Raw genomic sequence first — 20,178 nt, forward strand, 5'->3', positions numbered from 1 at the left:
GGTGGTTCTTGACGAAGATGCTGTGTGTGGGAACGTAAAAGTAGTGCTATCGCTATGCTCTGCTGTGCAGCTTACATATTTCCGCCAGCAGTCATTGTTGGGTATGATTCGCGAAGATGGTGATTTAGCTATCACCGGCTTGAAGAAGGGGGATTTTAAGCCACCGCAAGTTTTTATTATTGCTTGGCTACCACTGGCCCGCTGGTGTCGATCGCCAACCGCAGTCCATCGATTGTTACAAATGTATGCAGAGGTTGTGGGTGGACTAACGGTAGTTTGAAAGCAAGTATTATACTGCATAACATAGAAGGCAAAGTATTTTGATATTTCTTCAAGGGAGCATTCTTGAGTATCCTAAAAGCAAGTCATTTTCCAGAATTAAAAAAAAACCGTTGAAAATCAACCAAAAACTTAATTTAGCTAAACTTAGAAGCATACCTGTCCCATCTATTGAACCAAGCATCCCTCAGATATTCACAATACATTTCCTTTCTAAAGCCACCGCAATCAGCTGCCAAGTAATGCAACCAAATCCACGCCGGGGGAGGGCCCCCTTCAGTTTCGGATAGGATCATCAAAACAAAAACACTTATTTCAATTTCTTCCACTTGATTTCTATTTTTGTCTCATTCTCTCCTTCCGTCGTGATTCATCCGAACGCACGCACACGCTTCTTCTCTCTTTCACTCCCGAATGGATATAAATTACAATTACAATTTAATTTGCTAAATTTATCCCCCACGCAATCCGTCTCCCTCGCATCGACCGTAGGCAGTATATGGAAAAATGGAACTAGTGGGGTTGGATTAAGGAAAGCTTTGTGGTGTAGAAGTTTTATTTAGACACAAATGGCATCACAAGTTTCTTTGCGATTCCCAAACGGATTATTATTATTCCGGTAACAAACTTAGCTAGGTTAGGAAATTATGTGAGAATTGGCATGGTTTTCTGAAATCTAAAACATTGGATAGTTAAAATCATCGTCGGCGTAGTTCGTTTCCGGTTCGTCCAGCGGAATTTCCTCCGGATTCCTTCTGGGACCCGGAGCCGGCGATGGATCGTCGTAGTCGAAGTCGTCTTCAAACTTTCCATCGATCGTTATCAGTTGGATGATTGCTCTGAAATGGAAGAAACAGTTGTTGAAATGATATAGATATCCTTCTACGAACTCCTTTGCTTTTAGTGATAGATGGAGCACTAGAATGAAAGCAGAATAACTTAAATCACAGCTCTTCAGACACAATGTATGAGTTTCTTCGAAACGTTCCTCAAAGACGACCGACGCTCAAATCCCAAACGCCCTTCTTTAAAACATGAGCAGTTCTGTCGGGTTGTACTGTAGTACAAATGAAGTTTTAGTTTTAGATTTAAAAATGGACGTTGGGAAAATTTGTAAGTCTTGGTCTAGACAAGTAAATACATTGAATGGGACCCAAGAGGGAAATAATATTGTCACCGACAAACCGACATGAATGACCATAGCAAAAACAATAAAATTTCTGACCAAAGCACACTACTGACATCTGGCTCCGTGCTCGCGGGAAATATTAAGCTAAGCCATGAACCCGCATGCAAAAATTATGAATTGGTTCGTGTCTGATTTATTCTGGACAAATTATTTTTATCTAGATAAAAAAATCCTATGGTATTGACAGTTCGGAACACTGCACATTTAAATCAGCCATTTACGATTTTCGGGAATAAGTCAGAATTAAGGGTCACGTCGGTTTGTCGGTGATATTGTAATCGCACTGAAAATCGGCCAATACCGCCGATTTAAAGTCTGTTCCAGTTAGTATTTGGCCGCTTCTTTTTAATAACTGTAGCGTCTCTAGTTGTAGAAACTTTTGACAGCGTTTTGATCCGGAAGAATTGTTTATTTAGTAGTGAACATTTTATCAAGATTCATATACTTGTTCAAAAGTTATCGAAGATGGAACGTGACAGACGTGAAAAAATTCTGCACACTCACATTTTGATTCATATTATGTTAGATTCAATCTGTGTGGCTGTGTTTCATATGATGAATTTTAACTTAAATTTGACAGATGGGAAATTTTCAAATAAACCTTCTATTGTACCAGACTTATTTCTGGCAGACCAGGAATCAATTTAGACAAACACCTTCTCACACGATTTTCGAAGATTATAATTTATTTTCGAAATGTCAAATTTTACTAAAATAAATTATGATGTTCGAAAATACCTCTGTTGAAATAATTCTGGTAGAATAACAGGTTTATTTGAAAATTTTCCATCTGTCAAATATAAGTTAAAATTCACCAAATGAACCGCAGCCTTAATGTAGGGAGGTTGACAGCTGTAGTATACTCCTAGTCCCACCATCGAATGGCATTTGCTAGATAAAATGAGGTTGCGACATAATTAAATCAATAAGCTCTGCAAACAACGTTCTTTGAAAACAACTTTATGAATATGTTACTGGAAAAAATGCAAAGATTAAAAAGGAGGACATTTCGGGCAAAAGGAGGAAGTAGAAAAATTATTGAAAAAGGATTACATCGACAGTGAGCATGCATAAGGGCGAATACGCGATGATCGATTCTCTTCATCGATTTTCTCTTTGCATTGCTACAGCTAAGCGAAACATTTTTCTAGAATTTGCTCAATGCAGAGTAGTAATAGGTTGTATTGGCTATCAAAAGCAGCAGCAAACGCACCGAGAAACGTTAAATCTAGCAAGTGCATGCTCACTGTCGACTTGGTTTCCATGACATTTCTTCTGATGTTTGCTTTTGACTCCTTCGTTCCAAACCAGCTTCCTCTTCTATGTGTTTACTTTTGACCCCTTTGTTCTTGAGCTTAAGCTGGGTTTAGACAGGGCAAGTCAATTGATCAACTCAGTTGAATTCAATTGGCTTGCAAAGTTGAGCCTGGTTCAACTTTTTTCAATTCAAGTGAGTTGATCAAGTCAGTTGAATGGCATGGTTTACACGTTCAATTCGCGTTCAAGTCAGTTGAATTCAACTGACTTGATCAATTGACTTGCCCTGTTTAAACCCAGCTTAAGCTCAAGAACAAAGGGGTCAAAAGTAAACACATAGAAGAGGAAGCTGGTTTGGGACAAAGGAGTCAAAAGCAAACATCAGAAGAAATGTCGTGGAAACCAAGTCGACAGTGAGCATGCACTTGCTAGATTTAACGTTTCTCGGTGCGTTTGCTGCTGCTTTTGATAGCCAATACAACCTGTTACTACTCTGCATTGAACAAATTCTAGAAAATTGTTTCGCTTAGCTGTAGCAATGCAAAGAGAAAGTCGATGAAGAGAATCGATCATCGCGTATTCGCCCTTATGCATGCTCACTGTCGAAGTGTTATATATATCGATGAACATTTCAAAAATGGTCCTATCTGCTCTGTTCGATTCTCTTCATCGACTTTCTTTTTTGATAACCCCTGCTATGCAAACAGATTTCGTGTTATTTTTATCACATATCTTGATAAAGGAGGTTCTTATCTAGCGTCCAAAACGTCAAATACAACAGGGAAATGTTTTGCTGCTGAGCTATTAACGAAAGAGAAAGTCGATGAAGAGAATCAATCAATGCAGATAGGACCTTTTGAAATGTTTATCTAGAGTATGTTCCAAGGTGGGATTGGTGAGAGCGAAATCGAAAGCGAATTTTGAGAACGACGAAATTAAAATCACTCAAGTCTAGTAACAGAATACCTAACTAGTTAACAGAATACCCCTGGGGGGAGGGGGTTGGTTATTTTGTTTTAATTGAAAAATGCGACAACACACCTAACTACGAGTATAACTTAACCTAACGTGCTAGATCACGTATGATCTGATGATCTGATCTTAGGCAGATGTCTCTGAACCTTTCCAGGATGAGTACTCTCCATTCTTCTAATGTCTGAATTCTAGCCAGGAGGTGGATCTCAGAATGTTGACTGTTTAGGATCATCACTCAATGGCAGGTAGAATTAGTTGTCTATAAACAGCAAGCTTATTTTTCAGCGATAAGGTGGACTTCGTATTGATAAGCGGATACAGTGATCTTATCAAGATGTGGCACTTGGTATTAGTTTTGTCAATGTGCTCCTTGAAAAGAAGCTTGCTGTCAAGTGTGTAAAGGGGATCCTGCTAGGGTTCTCAAAATTCCGGCTTATGCGCCAAACGAAGCAGTCGTCTGCCGAGAATTGCAGATATATTTGCCCAGCTAGCAGTTTTCCTCAACCCAGCAGAATCCACCTATCAGTGTTTACCCAACAACCAAACATCTGCCCAATTCCCAAGTCCAAAATCCTTAATCCGTTCAATTAAATTTCCCAATTAAGTAGTAGTAAGTCTTCCAATTTGATTGATTAACTAGTGAATACGGTGTATCAGTGAATTTATTAAAATCAAGTTTTAAAAGAATACTTTTAATGAGAGAAAACGAATAGTAAATTTGATGTAAATTTTACAGATTTAATTTTAATTTTAATGTTTTTTTAATAAAAGAAACTTTACAATCCCCTGCTCTGTCTCCTATCAGAGCTAGCTTTCCCCTGAGTATTGATCAGTGTATTTTCCCGGCACATAAGTGAGCTAACGGGACCATACACCCTGATCACTATTCGGTAACTACTTGTGACGTCACTCCCTGCGTGTTTTCCTGATCGTGAGTCGTCCTAACTCCCTAGAGTCGGTTTATAATGAGTCACGCCAAGAGAAAAACAGTTGAACTCGCATCACGGTTTTCGAAAGAATCCCTTTTCTTTTAACTTGGCAACAGATGACTTCTGCATCAACTTCAAATGACTTCTAGCGAAAAAATTAACGGCTGTAGTAAATCATTATATCAGTGAAAAATAGTAGAAATTGTCATTACTGATCATTACAAAACGTATCGCATGACAAATGTAATGCTCACTGCGTGTATATGATCATTTCTTCGATTATATTTAATATTTAATTGCAATACCTTTCGTGGACCTTTCATAGCATCGTAATGCTTGTTTACTTTGCACGATAGGTAGTCGGTTTGACAGTTCAATAGGTAGACTTGGCTTCGCTCTTGGCGTGACTCATTATACACCGACTCTACTAACCCCCTACCTTTGGTTTTTCCCCTACTGAATATAATCAGTGAGTCCCTGGTTTAGCGGTGTGTAATTTGTGTGATGATGATGATGGTTCGCTTACTTACGATTGTTCTGCTGGCTACCTGGTCCGAACCCCACTTCGTCCTTTCGATGACGGTTGATGACGATCGCTCTCGACCGTGCAGGGAAAACCACTACGTGGACAGCGCCGTGTAGGGCGGTGTCGGCTAGAGGATTTTGCTAGAGCCAGGATAAACGGCCAGTTGGGCACCCACGCTCGATGGATACCGACGTTCGGATGGCTATCGCTGGCCTGATGGGTACCGAAGCTCGGTGGATACCGACGCTCGGATGGATAGCGTCGTTCGGATGTCTATCGACGCTCAGTTGATACCGGCGGGGCCGTTCGAACCGTGCTGAACTAGGCTGCTTTCGGTGAGTGACGTTGACGGGGTGGTATCGTACGGAGGGCCTCCGATTTTTAGGTACGTGAGTCCGGCTGGTCACGCTGGCGTTGGGAGTCTTTCCCACGATTCAGGCAGTCACTTTTGGCACGTGACGCACGTGGGCCGAGTTAACCTTCCGATGACCATCGCTCTCCGAATGCCCTATAGTGGTACGCAACCACGAGGCGATAGGGACACCCAGGGTAACCATGCCTGATACCACCAACCAACGGGATCGGATTCGCTACCGATCAAAAGTCACTTTTTACCGAGATTCCTAACCTCGGATGCCTCGGTAATGGGTCGACAAAGCAAGCAACAAAAGCCCAAGTTGCACTAGCCACCTCCTCGTGGCTTCTGTTGAGAAAAATCTCCTTAGCATCACACACACTCATTTGAATGATTTCCATTAAATTACATGTTCTTCAATTCTTTCTTCTTCTACGTTGATTTTTTTTATTACTCCGACTCACTCCTAAGCAATCTTTTCTCTATAATCAATTCAATTCAATTTCACTTATTAAATTACTCTAATTTTCTTTTCAATAAAAACGCTTACTTTAACTATCAATTTTTTTCAACACGCGACTCACGTTTTTTTCAGGCGTAACCAACTCTAACGCTTCTTATATGAAACGATCGATTGACAGTTTCAAGTGTTAGCCGACAACCTCTTTGGACCACTCCACCACTGAGCCGTTTAAGCATATCTTATTATTACCAGACGGAACAAGTCTTGGTGATTATGAATGTGGAAATATGATGTTGAAATACTCAGACAGGACATCCAAGCCTCTCTGAAGTTTGGCAGTAAGAGCTCCGATGACCCTTCCATTGTAGACGATGAATGTCGGAGGTGAACAAGTTGAAGAGGATGGGCCCAAGGATACTTCCTTGTGGAACGCCCGCGCCAATGTTGAAGCCATCAGAAGTGATGCCATTGAGAGAGAATTGGAATGTCCTGCCTGAGCGATAATTTTGGATGATCTTCACGAGGAAGATTGGAACACCGTATCGTTGTAACGACTCCGCGATGGGCCGTCGAGAAAATACCTTTCGAATAGATTTTTCGAATGTGCCGAAGAAACCGGACCTTGCCAAAGTCCACAAATTCTGTGCGACCGTTCTTGGTCTGAAACAAGGTGAAGTGCTACGTATACAGAACAGCAGAGCCCTCGGTGTTTCGTTCGTGAAAGTTGTCGACCTAGAGTTGGCGCAACGAATCTGCGAAGAACATGACAACCAACACGACATTACCGTCGACGGGAAAAAATATCCGCTAAGGATCACGCTGGAGGATGGAGCTGTGGAGGTGAGGCTCTTCGATTTGTCCGAGGTGTCGGACCAAAAAATCGCCGATTTTCTCGGAAGGTATGGTGACGTCATATCAGTACGAGAGCAACGATGTGGAGCCGATATCGATTTCCCTGGTATTTCGACCGGTGTCCGCATAGCGAAAATGAAAGTGAATCGTAATATCGAGTCGTGGGTCACCATCGACGGTGAAGTGACGAATATATCGTATTTCGGGCAGCTACAAACGTGCCGACACTGCCGCGAATACATCCACATCGGGGCTACTTGCGTGCAGAATAAAAAATTGCTCGTACAGAAGTCGTACGCCGATGCCGCAAAGCAGATGCCTTCACAAAAAACATCTCAAGCCGACTATACTCCGAACCAAACCAACACACACTCGAACCAAATCACTCCCAGTGCGAATCAAAACAAAACCACTTCGAACCAAGCTGCACGGCCCCGGTTCGAACCAAACTCGGTTAACCCGGCTACCATGCCGCCACCGAAACAAGTTTCCCACCGACAACAGAAATTGTTACCACCGATGCGCAACGAACAGAATTTTCCCACGCTAGCCTCTTCCTCGGCTTCGATTCCCCCATCGGACAGCGGGTCGTTGACTCCCTCTACAGGTCAACAGCCCCCTGCTAGCAGCGGAGTGGATCGCAAAACTGCTAGTGGCAAGTCCGATGGCAACGAAACAGATTCGTCTGTCGGCTCATCCAGCTCAAGAAGGCATCTCCGCAATCGACCACCAGGCAAAAAGCCTCGGGTGGAGGACGACTGCGACGACAAGCGAGATGGGAGTAACCAACTGTCATAATGGCTGAGTTCTCCAGTTACAACCTCGCCTCCATCAACATCAACAATATCACGAACGGAACGAAAATTGACTCTCTTCGGACCTTTGTACGAACGCTGGAGCTAGATATCGTTTTCCTCCAGGAGGTGGAGAATGATCAGCTCTCTCTCCCTGGCTTCAACATTGTCTGCAATGTGGACCAGGCAAGGCGAGGAACGGCAATCGCGCTGAAAGACCACATTCAGTTCTCGCATGTGGAGAAGAGCCTGGATGGCCGCCTCATCGCTTTGAGGGTGCAAAACACGACTCTCTGTAATATCTATGCGCCATCGGGGACAGCTGCTCGTGCGGAAAGAGAGAGATTCTTCAACGGCACGATCGCATATTACCTTCGGCACAACACGCAACACGTCGTCCTCGCTGGCGATTTTAATTGCGTGCTTCGCCCGAGCGACTCCACGAGTTCAAACACAAGTCCGGCGCTCCAAGCGACCGTACGGCAGCTGCAGCTTCAAGACCTGTGGCTGAAGCTATATCCCACCACCCCCGCACCCACATACGTTACGCACAATGCGGCATCCAGGCTCGATCGCATGTATGTAAGCTATGGGCTTTGCGAGCATCTGCGAAGTGCTGCCACACACGTATGTTCGTTCACAGACCACAAAGCTCTTACAGCGCGAATTTGCCTTCCGCACCTCGGTCGTGAACAAGGACGTGGATTCTGGTCCCTCCGTCCTCATCTTTTGACTTCCGAAAACATCGATGATTTCCAAGTCCGGTGGCAGTTTTGGACCCGCCAACGGAGGAATTTCCCCAGCTGGATGGCATGGTGGATCTCATACGCGAAGCCAAAAATTAAATCGTTTTTCCGCTGGAAGTCAAGCGAAGCATTCAGCATCTTTAACGCTGAATACCAACGTCTCTACGCGCAATTGAGGCTCGCGTATGATGGCTACTACCAAAATCCAGGCATGTTGACGACTATCAACCGTGTGAAAGCGAAAATGCTCACGCTGCAGCGACGCTTCGCACAAAATTTCATTCGAATCAATGAAACATTCGTAGCTGGAGAGAGCATATCCACCTTCCAGTTGGGTGATAGACGACGTAAAAAAACAATAATCACAAAGCTGCAGAACGAGCGAGGAGAGCAGATTCAAGGCTCCCTGGAGATCGAGCAGCACATGCTCCGATACTTCAAGGACTTGTATGCGGCGGGGGAGACCAGGCAAGTTGGGGAGGAGATGTTTGAAACCGAGAGAGCAGTACCCGAGAACGACGAAGCTAACGCTGCTCTTGTGGCAGAGATCAGCATCAACGAATTGAAAAATGCCATCCGAACGTCACAAAAACGAAAATCGCCGGGTATCGATGGTCTACCGGTAGAGTTTTACCATCGAACTTTCGACATCATCTATCGAGAGCTCTACTTCGTCACCAATGAAGCTATGACGGATGAGCTACTTTCGGAATTTGCCGATGGCACTATCGTACTGGTTAAAAAGAGAGGTAGCGATGGAACAGCGAGAGCATACCGTCCGATCAGCCTGCTCAACGTCGACTTCAAAATTCTCTCCCGCGTCATGAAGACCCGCCTGGAACACATTCTCCGGACACATCGAGTCCTGAGCGACGCGCAAAAATGTGCCAACACCGATCGATCCATCTTCCAAGCCACGCTCTCGCTTAAGGATCGTATAGCACAACTAACCGCGAGAAAGCAAAAAGGGAAAATGATCTCTTTCGATCTCGACCACGCGTTCGATCGGGTCTCTCACGAGTTCCTGCATCGGACTCTTCTATCTCTGGGTTTCAACCAGGGTTTCGTCGGCTGGCTCTCTCGGATCGCTGCTGCGTCTTCGTCACGTCTGCTAGTGAATGGGCGCCTTTCACAGCCGTTCCGTATAGAGCGATCCGTACGGCAGGGAGACCCAATGTCGATGTTACTTTTCGTGCTTTATCTCCATCCCCTCCTCACACGGATAGAGCGAGTTTGTGGTGGTGACCTTCGCGTTGCATACGCCGACGACATCACGTTGATTGCAACCACAACACAAACAATAGACCGTATTTACCAGCTGTTCGGCAGTTTTGAGATAGTTGCCGGGGCAAAATTAAATCGGCAAAAAACAGTGGCTATCGATGTTGGATTCGTCAATGGGAACCCACTTGTAATACCAGGACTGCAGACGAAGGAGAATGTGAAGGTTCTGGGTGTTATTTTCACCAACTCGGCTGATGGTGAAGCAAAACTGGGATGCTTTAGTAGCCAGAATAACGCAACTTATTTGGTTGCATAACATGCGCTCCCTTACCCTGCAACAGAAGGTGATTTTGTTAAACACCTTTATTACAGCGAAGGTGTGGTATCTTTCGTCTGTAATACCACCACAGTGTGTTCACACGGCGAAACTGACAGCGACGATGGGAACATTCCTGTTTCGTGGGCTGCCCGCACGAATTCCAATGCAGCAGTTGGCACGTAGCAGAGACAAAGGTGGACTAAAGCTACAATTGCCAGCGATCAAATGCAAAGCGCTTCTCATCAACCGCCACCTGCAGGAGATCGATTCCATTCCCTTTTATCGTTCCCTTCTCTCCCAAAATATTCCTCCCCCTGCCGATCTTCCTTGTTTCAAACTGCTTTCTCAGCAGACTGCTTTGCTTCCACCCAACATCCAACAAAATCCCACCAGCGATCAAATTCATCGCCTCTATCTTGAGCAAACCGAACTGCCAAGGGTGGAACGGAACCAGCCAGGTCAAAATTGGAAAAAAATCTGGACAAATATTTCGTCCAGAGGATTAACGTCGTGCCAACGCAGCGATCTCTACATGTTAATCAACGAGAAGACGGAGCACCGCAGACTAATGAACATTATCGGACGTGCAAATGATTCGAATTGTCAGCACTGCATGGTGTCTATTGAAACGCTACAGCACAAGTTCTGCGAGTGCCCTCGTATAGCTGCAGCATGGACGCACGTACAACGGAGAATAATTACGACTCTTGGCGGATGGCAACGACTTTACTTCACCGAGTTGATACGACCAATCTTGGGCAACATTGCAGCAGCCAGAAGAAATGAAATTCTTAAATTGTTTATAAAATACATCAACTATATTAATGCAAATATTAATAACAGAATAGATGTAGGTGAACTAGAATTCCTTCTGAATTTAGAAGAGTAATATTTTTTACAAATTGAATGTGATATCTATTAGCTAAAAATAAACAAACTATATTTTACAAAAAAAAAAAAAAAAAAAAATTTGTACACGAGGCCATCGCTTTTTCAACGTCTAACAATGCCATGGCAGATGTTTTAGATACAGACTTGTTCCGCCTGAGAATATTGCTTACTCGAGTCAGTTGGTAAGTAGTCAAACGACCTTGTTGAAAACCAAACTGCTCCTCAAGTAAGATTTTATTTTTGTCGGCAGATGTTAGAAGACGCCGGTAAATTGCTTTTTCAAGAAGCTTTGATTACCCTGAGGGAAGGCTGATAAGCTGGAGGGAGAAGAGGATCCTTCCCAGGTTTGGGGAGGTTGGGGGAAATGGCTCTAATGTTGGCCTATGGATCTAAGATTGGGCCCATCGCTAAAAATCTGCTATTTATCAATTTTATCTAGATGAACGCGTCATTGGGACGGTACTAATGGATACGGTACGGTCGATATTTTTGGTCGCCATTGAAAATTTAGTCGATTGCTGAATTTATGGGCCCATATTAGGGGCATTAGGCCGACATTACATCCATTTCCCGTATGACTTTAGCTAACTTCCAGCCCGAGGGGAAGTAGCCAAGTCTAAGGCACTGATTGAAAATCATATAATCTAGAACTCATATGTTTGAGCTCTCGATTCAAGATGTTATCGAATCCTGGGGCCTTAATTTTTTTTTAAAGATTTAATATCGGTCAACAGTTCGTCAGCTGAAATCTTTGAAACTTCGGGGAAGTGCATTTTCAGCAACAGCAGCCTCATGTGGACTAATCATGTTTGGTCCGAGATTATGACACAGCAGCCTCTCAACAGGAGTTATCAAATGAACCACTGAATCATCGGGACGATTCAGTGGTGGAATGGGTCTGGGCTTATTTTTAAGATTCTGGATAGCTTCCAGAAAGGCTTTGCACAATCTGGGAGAGAACGGATCTTATTGGTAAAATCGTTATTTCTGAAATGCACCATCCTGGCCTGAATGATCTTCGATAATCGATTACAATTGGTCTTCAAGTTAGGCAAACCATAACACTGGTACTGCCTACGAATGGTGTTACGGAGTCTAATGAGGTCTTTGGTAGGGCTGTCAAGGTTCAGAGTGTAACTCATCTGTCTGGATACTGGCACGTGTTGTTCCCTGGCCGGGATATTGCCTCCTTGAAGGATTGCAGACACCGGTCAACGTCTCCGGTTGGACATCGTAGTCAATGGTTGGGTCAACGCAGTGTTGATATTGATCCAGTTGACAACCGATGGCGAGATGTGGGCCATGTTGCTGATGTAGATGTCGATGATGACATGAGCACCGGACCGACTCAACCGGGTGGAAATATCCGGACCCAAGATATTGTACTGCGCTTCCTGCAGGTCGTTATCCAGGATGGTTCCCTTTTTGATTGCGCCGACTGTTGCCCCGAACATGATGTTTGGCGTTCAAGTCGCCAGCGATGATGAAGTTTTCCCGCCGTCGTACTAGCTTGACAATATCTCGTCACAGGTTTGCTGTCGACCCGGCCCTGATGTTGACTTTTTTGGGGGCAGTAAACCGCAACGATGGTGATGGGGCCGAAAGGAGTAGAAACTTCCACCCCTATGGCTTCGATGGTCTTTAGCTGAAAGCTCGGCAGCAGCCGACAGCAGATGTTTCTCCTTAGCGATCAAGCCTCACGACCCGGAAATCGGGAAGATAGACGTTAAATTCGGGCTTCAAGTGGGTTTCAGTTATTATGGAAATGTCGATGTTTTGTTCATTGAGAAACTCAACGACCTCGGTGTTCTTGCTCTTGAGCAAGCAAGCATTCCAGTTAACTAGCTGCAACACCTCAGAGGCCATACTCGATGACGAAAAGGCCCAGAAATCGTAACGGGTTTTGCAACTGTGCAAATGTGTGGCAAGCTGGGTGAATACGGGGATCAGTTGCTCCGCTATGAACAGAGCATCTGTGTGTTCATTCGATGATGGTGCATTAGACTGATGCTAAATTTGAAATTTTCGCTCCACTTGCTTAAACGGTTCCAAATCGGGTCCTGCTTAGCCTCCCAACATTTGAACGAGGAGGACGACTCTATCTACGATGCAGGAAATATTGTGTTTTGCTGTGGCTAGCTGCTCGTACGCTGAGTAGATAGAAAGAAGATTTATCACGATTTTGAAGATTTCCTGCAAAAAGATGATGCGATTTGCAAGTAGATGCGAGAAATGAAAGAAGATTTTTCGAAGATTTATTCGTTAGTGTGAGATTTTTTGAGCATCTACAATTGAGAGTTAGATGTGTCGGCCCCCTCGCATTTGAACTACTTTAGTAAGAAACTGACTTGGCACAAACCATTTCAAGTTTATATGAAAATTACTATGGGAAAACTAATGTTTTTGTTCATATCTATCTAACAATTCACCACATCACTATGCTTTTAAAAATGATAACAGTGATTGTAGCAAATTTTCTCAGCTACAACTTAAGGATCAAAAGTTATTAATGATTCAAGTCAATGATGTCTAATAATTATGCTCATTCAACTGTTCAGCAGGCAACATTGGTGTTTCTGGTGCGAAGAATAGAGCACAAAAACAATGACTTCTCTTGATGATTTCTAGAAATTTAAGGCTCGTCCACGCAAACCAACATCCTCATCGGGTAGGGAAAGACTTCCCCTATCCGATGATTAGGTTGGTCTGCGTGGACGTGCCTTGAATTCCTAGAAATCATCAATAGAAGTCATTGTTTACAAAAGCTGTTAGGGCCTAATTTCAGCTCTATCTAGAAATATCATGGCTACTATGTCACACTGCAGAATACAGTGTTGCCCACAGAACAGCTGCTTGATCATGCCAAATCTCAATCTCTTAAATAATTAATAACAATTTAATTTGACATTTGACTGAAAAACGATATTCCGCAAAGTTGTAGCTTAGAAAATTTCCCGTAAGAATAGTTATATAAATATTCGTAAAAGCAATATAAAAAATGGGTAGAAGACAATGAACAAAAAGTTTGGTTTTCCGATAGTAATTTCCATATAAACTTCGAATAGTATGTGCCAAGTCAGTTTCTTACCAAATGAGTTTAAATTTTGGGAGGCTAATCAGGACCTGATTTGAAACCGTTTGAGTACTGTGGAGCGAAAATTTCAAATGTTGCATCGGTCTAATGGTGCATTATCCTGACGCCTGGATAGTCCCGGAGGTGGGGAGGTGCTGGATGCAACGGTTGCCGCATACTTTTGACGATCAGTTGGGCACCCCAGCAGTTGACGAGCAGCAAAGCGGTTGTTGATTGGAAGCGGCGGCAAGAAAGTTCTGCCCATTGTTCTCTGATACCCTTTTGCGGCCTGGTTGGTTCTGCGTGGAGCCCTTTTTGCGGATCGCAATGAATTCCGCACGTTTTGGGCACGACTTGCTAGTTGCTCGATGAGCAGCCTCACAATTGGTGCATGTTGGGTCGGCGTACTCTACCATCTCACAGGCACCGAGCGCGCGCTGCTAGCGGCAATCGTTGCAACGGTAGGCCATATGGCAATTTTTCGTACGGTGGACGGGCTTGTACTGATCCCTTTTCACCTTGAGGCACGTTGAATTCTTTTCAAGGTGGATCAGATACAGCTGGTCACGATACTTGCGAGTGTTGTCATGTCGATTTATCTTTAAAACATTGACTGACTTGAGTTCGTCCGGTTGTCATGTCCGGAAGTACATGCAGGACCACCTTGAACCGCTTGCTCGCCTCAATATCATGGGAGAAGTACTTGAGACCTTTACCGATCCACCTGCTGTTCATCATCATTTTCCAGAACGGCGTAGCTGTTGTTCGCCAGCAGCTTTTCCGATGGTAACTGAGCGTCGGCGGTGTCTGATCCGGCTCGTTTTCCGATCGGAATGGCGATTTCCGCATGCTTGGGTCGAACGATGCTTCACTAAACACAGCAAAAGAAAAGTGCGAACATATCCGATATCTCCTATATTCTTTCAATTCTGGTACTGGTGATTCTGGTTAATTAATAATACCTATTTTATCGATCTCCATCGTGTGATCATTAATGGACCCGTCAACACACTGCTCCCATTATAAATTGACAATGGAATCGAAATGTTGGACGTCGACAGTAGCAGGTACGATATTTAATTGGAACATCATTAGTCAAGAAGGAACGAACCAGAAAGCCGATTTAAGTCGCCACCGTAGGTAGATCTCTCTATCACTCTGGATAATCTATTATGTACTTACCTCAGCAGCGTTCCCTCCTCCGATGACCAATCGACCGGCGACGGTTCGCAGATTTTCTTCTGCAGGAACAAATTGAAACCACCACGCAGATCCTGAATCAACTGATATGTTTCCTTGTTGCACTTCAAACTGTTGGACGAGAATTAAATAATCATCACTTTCTGTCGTTAGATTGCGCTACTACCAAAACAAAGAGCATCTCACTCACCAGTAATGCCCGGCAATGGAAATCAGTTCGAATCTCCCTTCCGTTTCCACGTGATTGTCTCCGAAGAAGAACAACGGAAACGGATTCACCACCGTCGTATCGAAGATCGTCAGATCCGATATCTTCTGTTTGTCGTAGTAAACCACGAAGCTGTTGTCAACGAGATGCATAGTTCAGTTAATGTTAGCTTATCGCCAGCATATTTGAGTGATACCTACTTCGAGTCATAGTTAGCAAGCTTGCTATTCACCGACGACGGATGCATGGTCGCCCGGCCCTGACCTTCAATAGCCAAAATCGCTCGCCCGTCCGCATTGTGTCGATTGCGGATGACCTTTCTCACAACAGCCACATTTGGATACAGTCCAGCTCCGACGATGGCCGACAGCAGTTTGTCGTTCCCGGAGTTGTGATTGTTGCTTTGTGCTCCCGGTTGAGCATTCGGCAGAAACTTTGCTGCATGGAAGTACTCGCAGAACTGTTGCTTCATGTTGCACAATTGATTGAGAGTCGTCTGGTTTAGGAAATTTCGCCGTGCAAAGTCTGGTAGCTCCCGGTAGGAAAGTTGACCCCACTGGTGAATGACGTTGGCCAACATTAGGTGATCGCTGTGGAAGTTCTCGGCGAATCTGCGGCGAACACGGTCCACCTCCTTCTCCTTCCCGAAGGGTTTGTAGAAAGCATCCTTGAACGAAAGGCTGGCAGCGATCGAAGTGATGGGATCGGTGCAGCTGAATATACTGGACAGGAGAACCATTTTACCGGTACGGGGGTCCATCGGTAGACGGGCGAGGTGGTAACCTAGTGGAGTTAGCGTCTCGTTGTCGTCAATCGCGTTAAGACGGTTCAGAAGTTTGAGAGATTCCTCGATTACCGATTCCGAAGGTCGGTCCAGGAGTCTTTCTAGGAAGCGCCCAGCGTCACCCAAGGCGAGAATCTTGATGTTCAGGATGACTTCATCCAGTGCTACACGAAGGATTTCTGGCGGGGTGTTTTGGAGCAGCACATTTCGACGAGCTCGTGTATACAAATGGTAGCAGACGCCCGGTTGGACACGTCCGGCGCGACCTTTCCGTTGAATTTCGTTCGAAATCGAAATCCACTCATCGCGAAGGGAAGAGATGCCATCCTCGTACATGTTGATCTTGTGTCGACCGGCGTTGATGACGTACACCACGTCGTCGATTGTAATCGAGGTTTCGGCAATGTTCGTTGCGAGGATGATCTTTCGTGTACCCGATTTAGGTCGAGAGAAGACCGCTTTCTGATCGAGTTGAGGAACTTTCGAATGTAAAGGATAGATCAATGTCGACATCTTCGACAGCTGACGGTGGTTGGACAGGAGCTTGTTTACTTCCGTTATCTGAGCCAAGCTCGGCAGGAAGACAAGGATCGCTCCTTCCGGTTTGGTGGTCGTTATGAAGGAGATAAGCTCCACGATGAGATCGTTTTGGTTGGTTTCGCTGTGAGGATTGCTGATGGTACTCAACACCTGGGCGGGGTAGCGATTCCGTATTTCTCCCAAGTACGGATCGATCATATCGTAAAATTGCATGTTAAATCGATCTCGATTGCGGTAGTTCTTCTTCACAATCTGGCCTTCGAAATGATGGAAGTTCAACTCGGTGACGATGTCTTCTAGGTAAAATTCTTCCACGGGGAAAGCCAATCCCGGAATCTGCACCGTTGGACAGTTGTCGAAGTAACTGGAAAAGGTCTCCGCCGTCAAGGTGGCGCTCATGAGTATGATTTTCAGATCTTTCCTATACGGAAGAATCATCTTGGTAATCCCCAGCAGCAAATCCGTTATGACATCTCGTTCGTGAATTTCATCCAAAATCAAATGGGAATAATCCTTCAAGCAAGGATCGCTCTGCATGATGGACAAAACAATCCCCGTCGTGCAGAAGGTTATGCTGGCTCCGTCGTTACGAGGCTTCCGGGAATCCAACCGGATTCGGTAGCCCACCGAATGCCCTAATTTCTCACCCCTTTCCGATGCCACTCTTTCGGAGAGCGTAATCGCCGAAATCCTCCTCGGCTGAGTGCAAATAATCCGACAATCAGATCCTTTCCCCTGCATCATCGCCTGATCCAAAATGAACTGCGGAATCTGCGTAGTCTTTCCGCTACCCGTTTCACCTTTCACCAGAATTACCTGATGTTCGCCAATCATGCGTAGAATCTCCTGCCGGGCTCCGAAAGCGGGTAGCTTTTCACGAAAGCTCTTCATCTCACCCAACTCATCTTTCTGAAGACATTCCGCATATAAATTATCATTCACCAACCGCTTCCACTCGGCCTGCATATCATCGATCGGGACGTCATTTTTCAAGGATTCCTCCTTCAGTATTTGCTCCAAATTCTTATTGATCACCCTCAGGTACTCGTTCTTAAACGGCGAGTTTATATCCTCGTTGTGAGTGAAATGTTTGAAAAAGTCCACATTTTCATGTCCATCCGGTAGCTTCAGCTGCTTGCGAATCTCCTCGATTTGCCACTGTGGAATGGTGATATCCACTGCCTTCCTCTTTTCGTTCTCCTTCTTCTTCCTCGTCTGCCTATCGCGATAGAACAATCCCAATGCTTTTCCGCGTAATCCAGGTGGCGGTCTTTCGTCCCCACCAGTAACCACCTCATCATCTCTGCCATCACCAAACCGTTTGAATCTATTGGCATTGCTTCCACCTTCGCCATTCTCGTAGGCCATCCTTTCTTTGACCTTATCTCGCCGCAACTTCTTTCCACCTCTCCACGGTTCCCCTTCATCGACCCCATATCCTCCTCTTCCGCGTCTTGAACCTCTGTGACCACTACCTCCGTGGAATCTACCACTGCTACCCGCGCCACGATCCATTTCTGTCTGCTGTGGTGCCCCTCCGACTGCTGAGTCCTGTTTGGTCAATTCCTGCAAAAACAAAACAAATCACTAAGCCCCACCATCTTCTATCGACATCAAGCACGCACTTCGCACATGGTTCATGCTTGTGTGTGGGTCAGCCCCAAAGACATTATGCGCGAATTTTTGTTTTGTTCTTCTTCCACTTACCCTATCGAGTCGAAATTTGGCAAGCCTGCTCTCCAGCGATTCCTCGCAGTCGGACATTCCACCAAAACTGCTTACCCGAACGCACTCCTAGCAACGGCACTTCGTGGTGGCGATGCTTGTGATACCTTTCCCGATCGATTTCAACGAATTTTCCGCGATTATTCCGATTCCTTTGATGAGATGGTAAACGATGGAGGTCTCACGCAAAAGATTGCGCATAACATTAAAATTTGACGTTTATTTGTTTGTTTCTCGCGCGTCTTCAACGTGCGCTAAAAAGCTATGCGAAACATATCGAAGGTGTGAAATATTTCGTATGGGTGAGAAGCTATACCCGTTTGACATAAAATTATTTGGTATAATGCTCAATGGTCCATTAACTTTACGAAAGGGATGACATATTTGCAGACAATTGAATTTCTCTAAAAACATTTTGATTTCGCAGATATTTTGAATATATTTCATATTATGTGAAAACTTTTTAAGACATATATTTGAAAATTAATGTAAATTTGAAGTTTTTTTTACAAAATTACATTTTGACTTCACATTTCAAGCAGCTTCTTGAACATGGTAAATTTGAGCAAAAGCGTAGAAGGGTTTCAAAGTAAAGTATAGACGGGGGGAAATCTCAAATGAAGTGATTAGTCTAGAAAATAGCTTTGAAGAATCATTTCATATAATCTTTAAAATATCACAAATTGATATAAATCTCAGATCGTGAAATATTTGAATATTCTTAGGATTCATACATTTGTTTGAGTCTAAGATTTTGAAAATGAAAGAGCTTGAATATTAAAAGCTCCTGAGTTTTTATGAACTGATATATTAAAATTTCTTCTAAGCATGAGAATTTCCATTTGTTAGAAGACTAGAATTCAGAGGGTGAGTCACTTTGCCACCTAATGTCTGTGCCAGGTTATAGAAGGAACATTTATATTTTTGATTTAAGTGAACAAAATTCGGTTCCGTGATATACAGATATTATTGCGTCCAGCAAACGGTTGGACACAAGATTCTCGGTGGAGTGAAAAAGGAGTTCGAGAATCGCATATGATCGTTCAGAACCTCCCAGACGAGATGGCATCTAGACCTATGAATGTGCTCTCTCAAGGGGGCTTTCAGTCTGACTGAAACGCACAACTGGTTGATGAACTGTATCCCAGAAATACCGGAAAAGATTTATGGAAACGAAAGGAATCGACTCGTTTTTCGTCACGTCTTCATCGGAACGGTACTGATTTGCGAATACGGCCATTCGGAAGCGAACTTCAGGAGCGACAACATTTCTACCATTTCGATTCTGAAGGACTTTATTACGAAGGAATCCACCAATAAACGGATCAAGCTGGAGATTTCAACCAGTGAGTAACATTTTTCAACAAATTCTATTTGATTGATAACTGCGTAGCACCTACGTAGCACCCATTTTCATATATCAACGAGCAAAGCCTTCCCGGATTAATCAACTTGATTGAACCGAAGATCGTTCACTACAACAAGCTGACGAAGGACTACCAGATACTGATACTAAAAATAACACACCAATTGGGTTGTTTAGGGGTATTGAGGTAAATACGTATTCGTTATTTGCATTAAAAATGGAACCGAAATCCAAAATTTTATCAATTTTGGTACACTGGAACTATTTTAAATAAGTACGACTACATTAGCAAAAATCACCATCTTAGCGCCCCTTGGTGGGACTTTGTATGGAATCGAGCTGTCAACGAATAGATTTAGTGTCAATGATCAAAAATTTAAATCTTGATTTAAAAATCGAGATGAATGTCTACGGGATCGATAAAAATATCGTTGTACTCAGAAAACGAAGCTCTATCAGATGATGTATAAAAATCAGTATATT

At 44.1% G+C, this 20,178-nt stretch overlaps 1 protein-coding gene across 1 annotated transcript; it reads right to left on the reverse strand.

Moving 5' to 3' along the window:
- Positions 1 to 632: 632 nt before the first annotated feature.
- On the reverse strand, positions 633 to 18,459 carry Rhau (RHAU helicase). Its single transcript, XM_065220697.1, has 5 exons — positions 18,312 to 18,459; positions 15,481 to 18,170; positions 15,263 to 15,412; positions 15,055 to 15,183; positions 633 to 1,118 (listed from the first exon to the last, which is right to left on the reverse strand). Exons 1-5 carry the CDS (start codon positions 18,366 to 18,368, stop codon positions 956 to 958), a joined length of 3,189 nt encoding a protein of 1,062 aa, XP_065076769.1. The 5' UTR covers positions 18,369 to 18,459; the 3' UTR covers positions 633 to 955.
- Between the last annotated feature and the right edge of the window lie 1,719 nt (positions 18,460 to 20,178).

This window comes from Ochlerotatus camptorhynchus, unplaced genomic scaffold (genome assembly GCF_037179485.1).
Source record: "Ochlerotatus camptorhynchus isolate MF236.1 unplaced genomic scaffold, CSIRO-AGI_Acam_v1.1 ptg000131l, whole genome shotgun sequence".
Taxonomy (NCBI): domain Eukaryota; kingdom Metazoa; phylum Arthropoda; class Insecta; order Diptera; family Culicidae; genus Ochlerotatus; species Ochlerotatus camptorhynchus.

Excerpts from the sequence above, each read along its gene's own strand:
- Rhau (XM_065220697.1), bottom strand. The coding sequence starts at position 18,368 with ATGTCCGACTGCGAGGAATCGCTGGAGAGCAGGCTTGCCAAATTTCGA. Across the intron at positions 15,184-15,262 it reads TCCATTGCCGGGCATTACTG|TTTGAAGTGCAACAAGGAAA; the intron begins GTGAGTGAGATG and ends CTCGTCCAACAG. Across the intron at positions 1,119-15,054 it reads GAGGAGGGAACGCTGCTGAG|AGCAATCATCCAACTGATAA; the intron begins GTAAGTACATAA and ends CTTCCATTTCAG.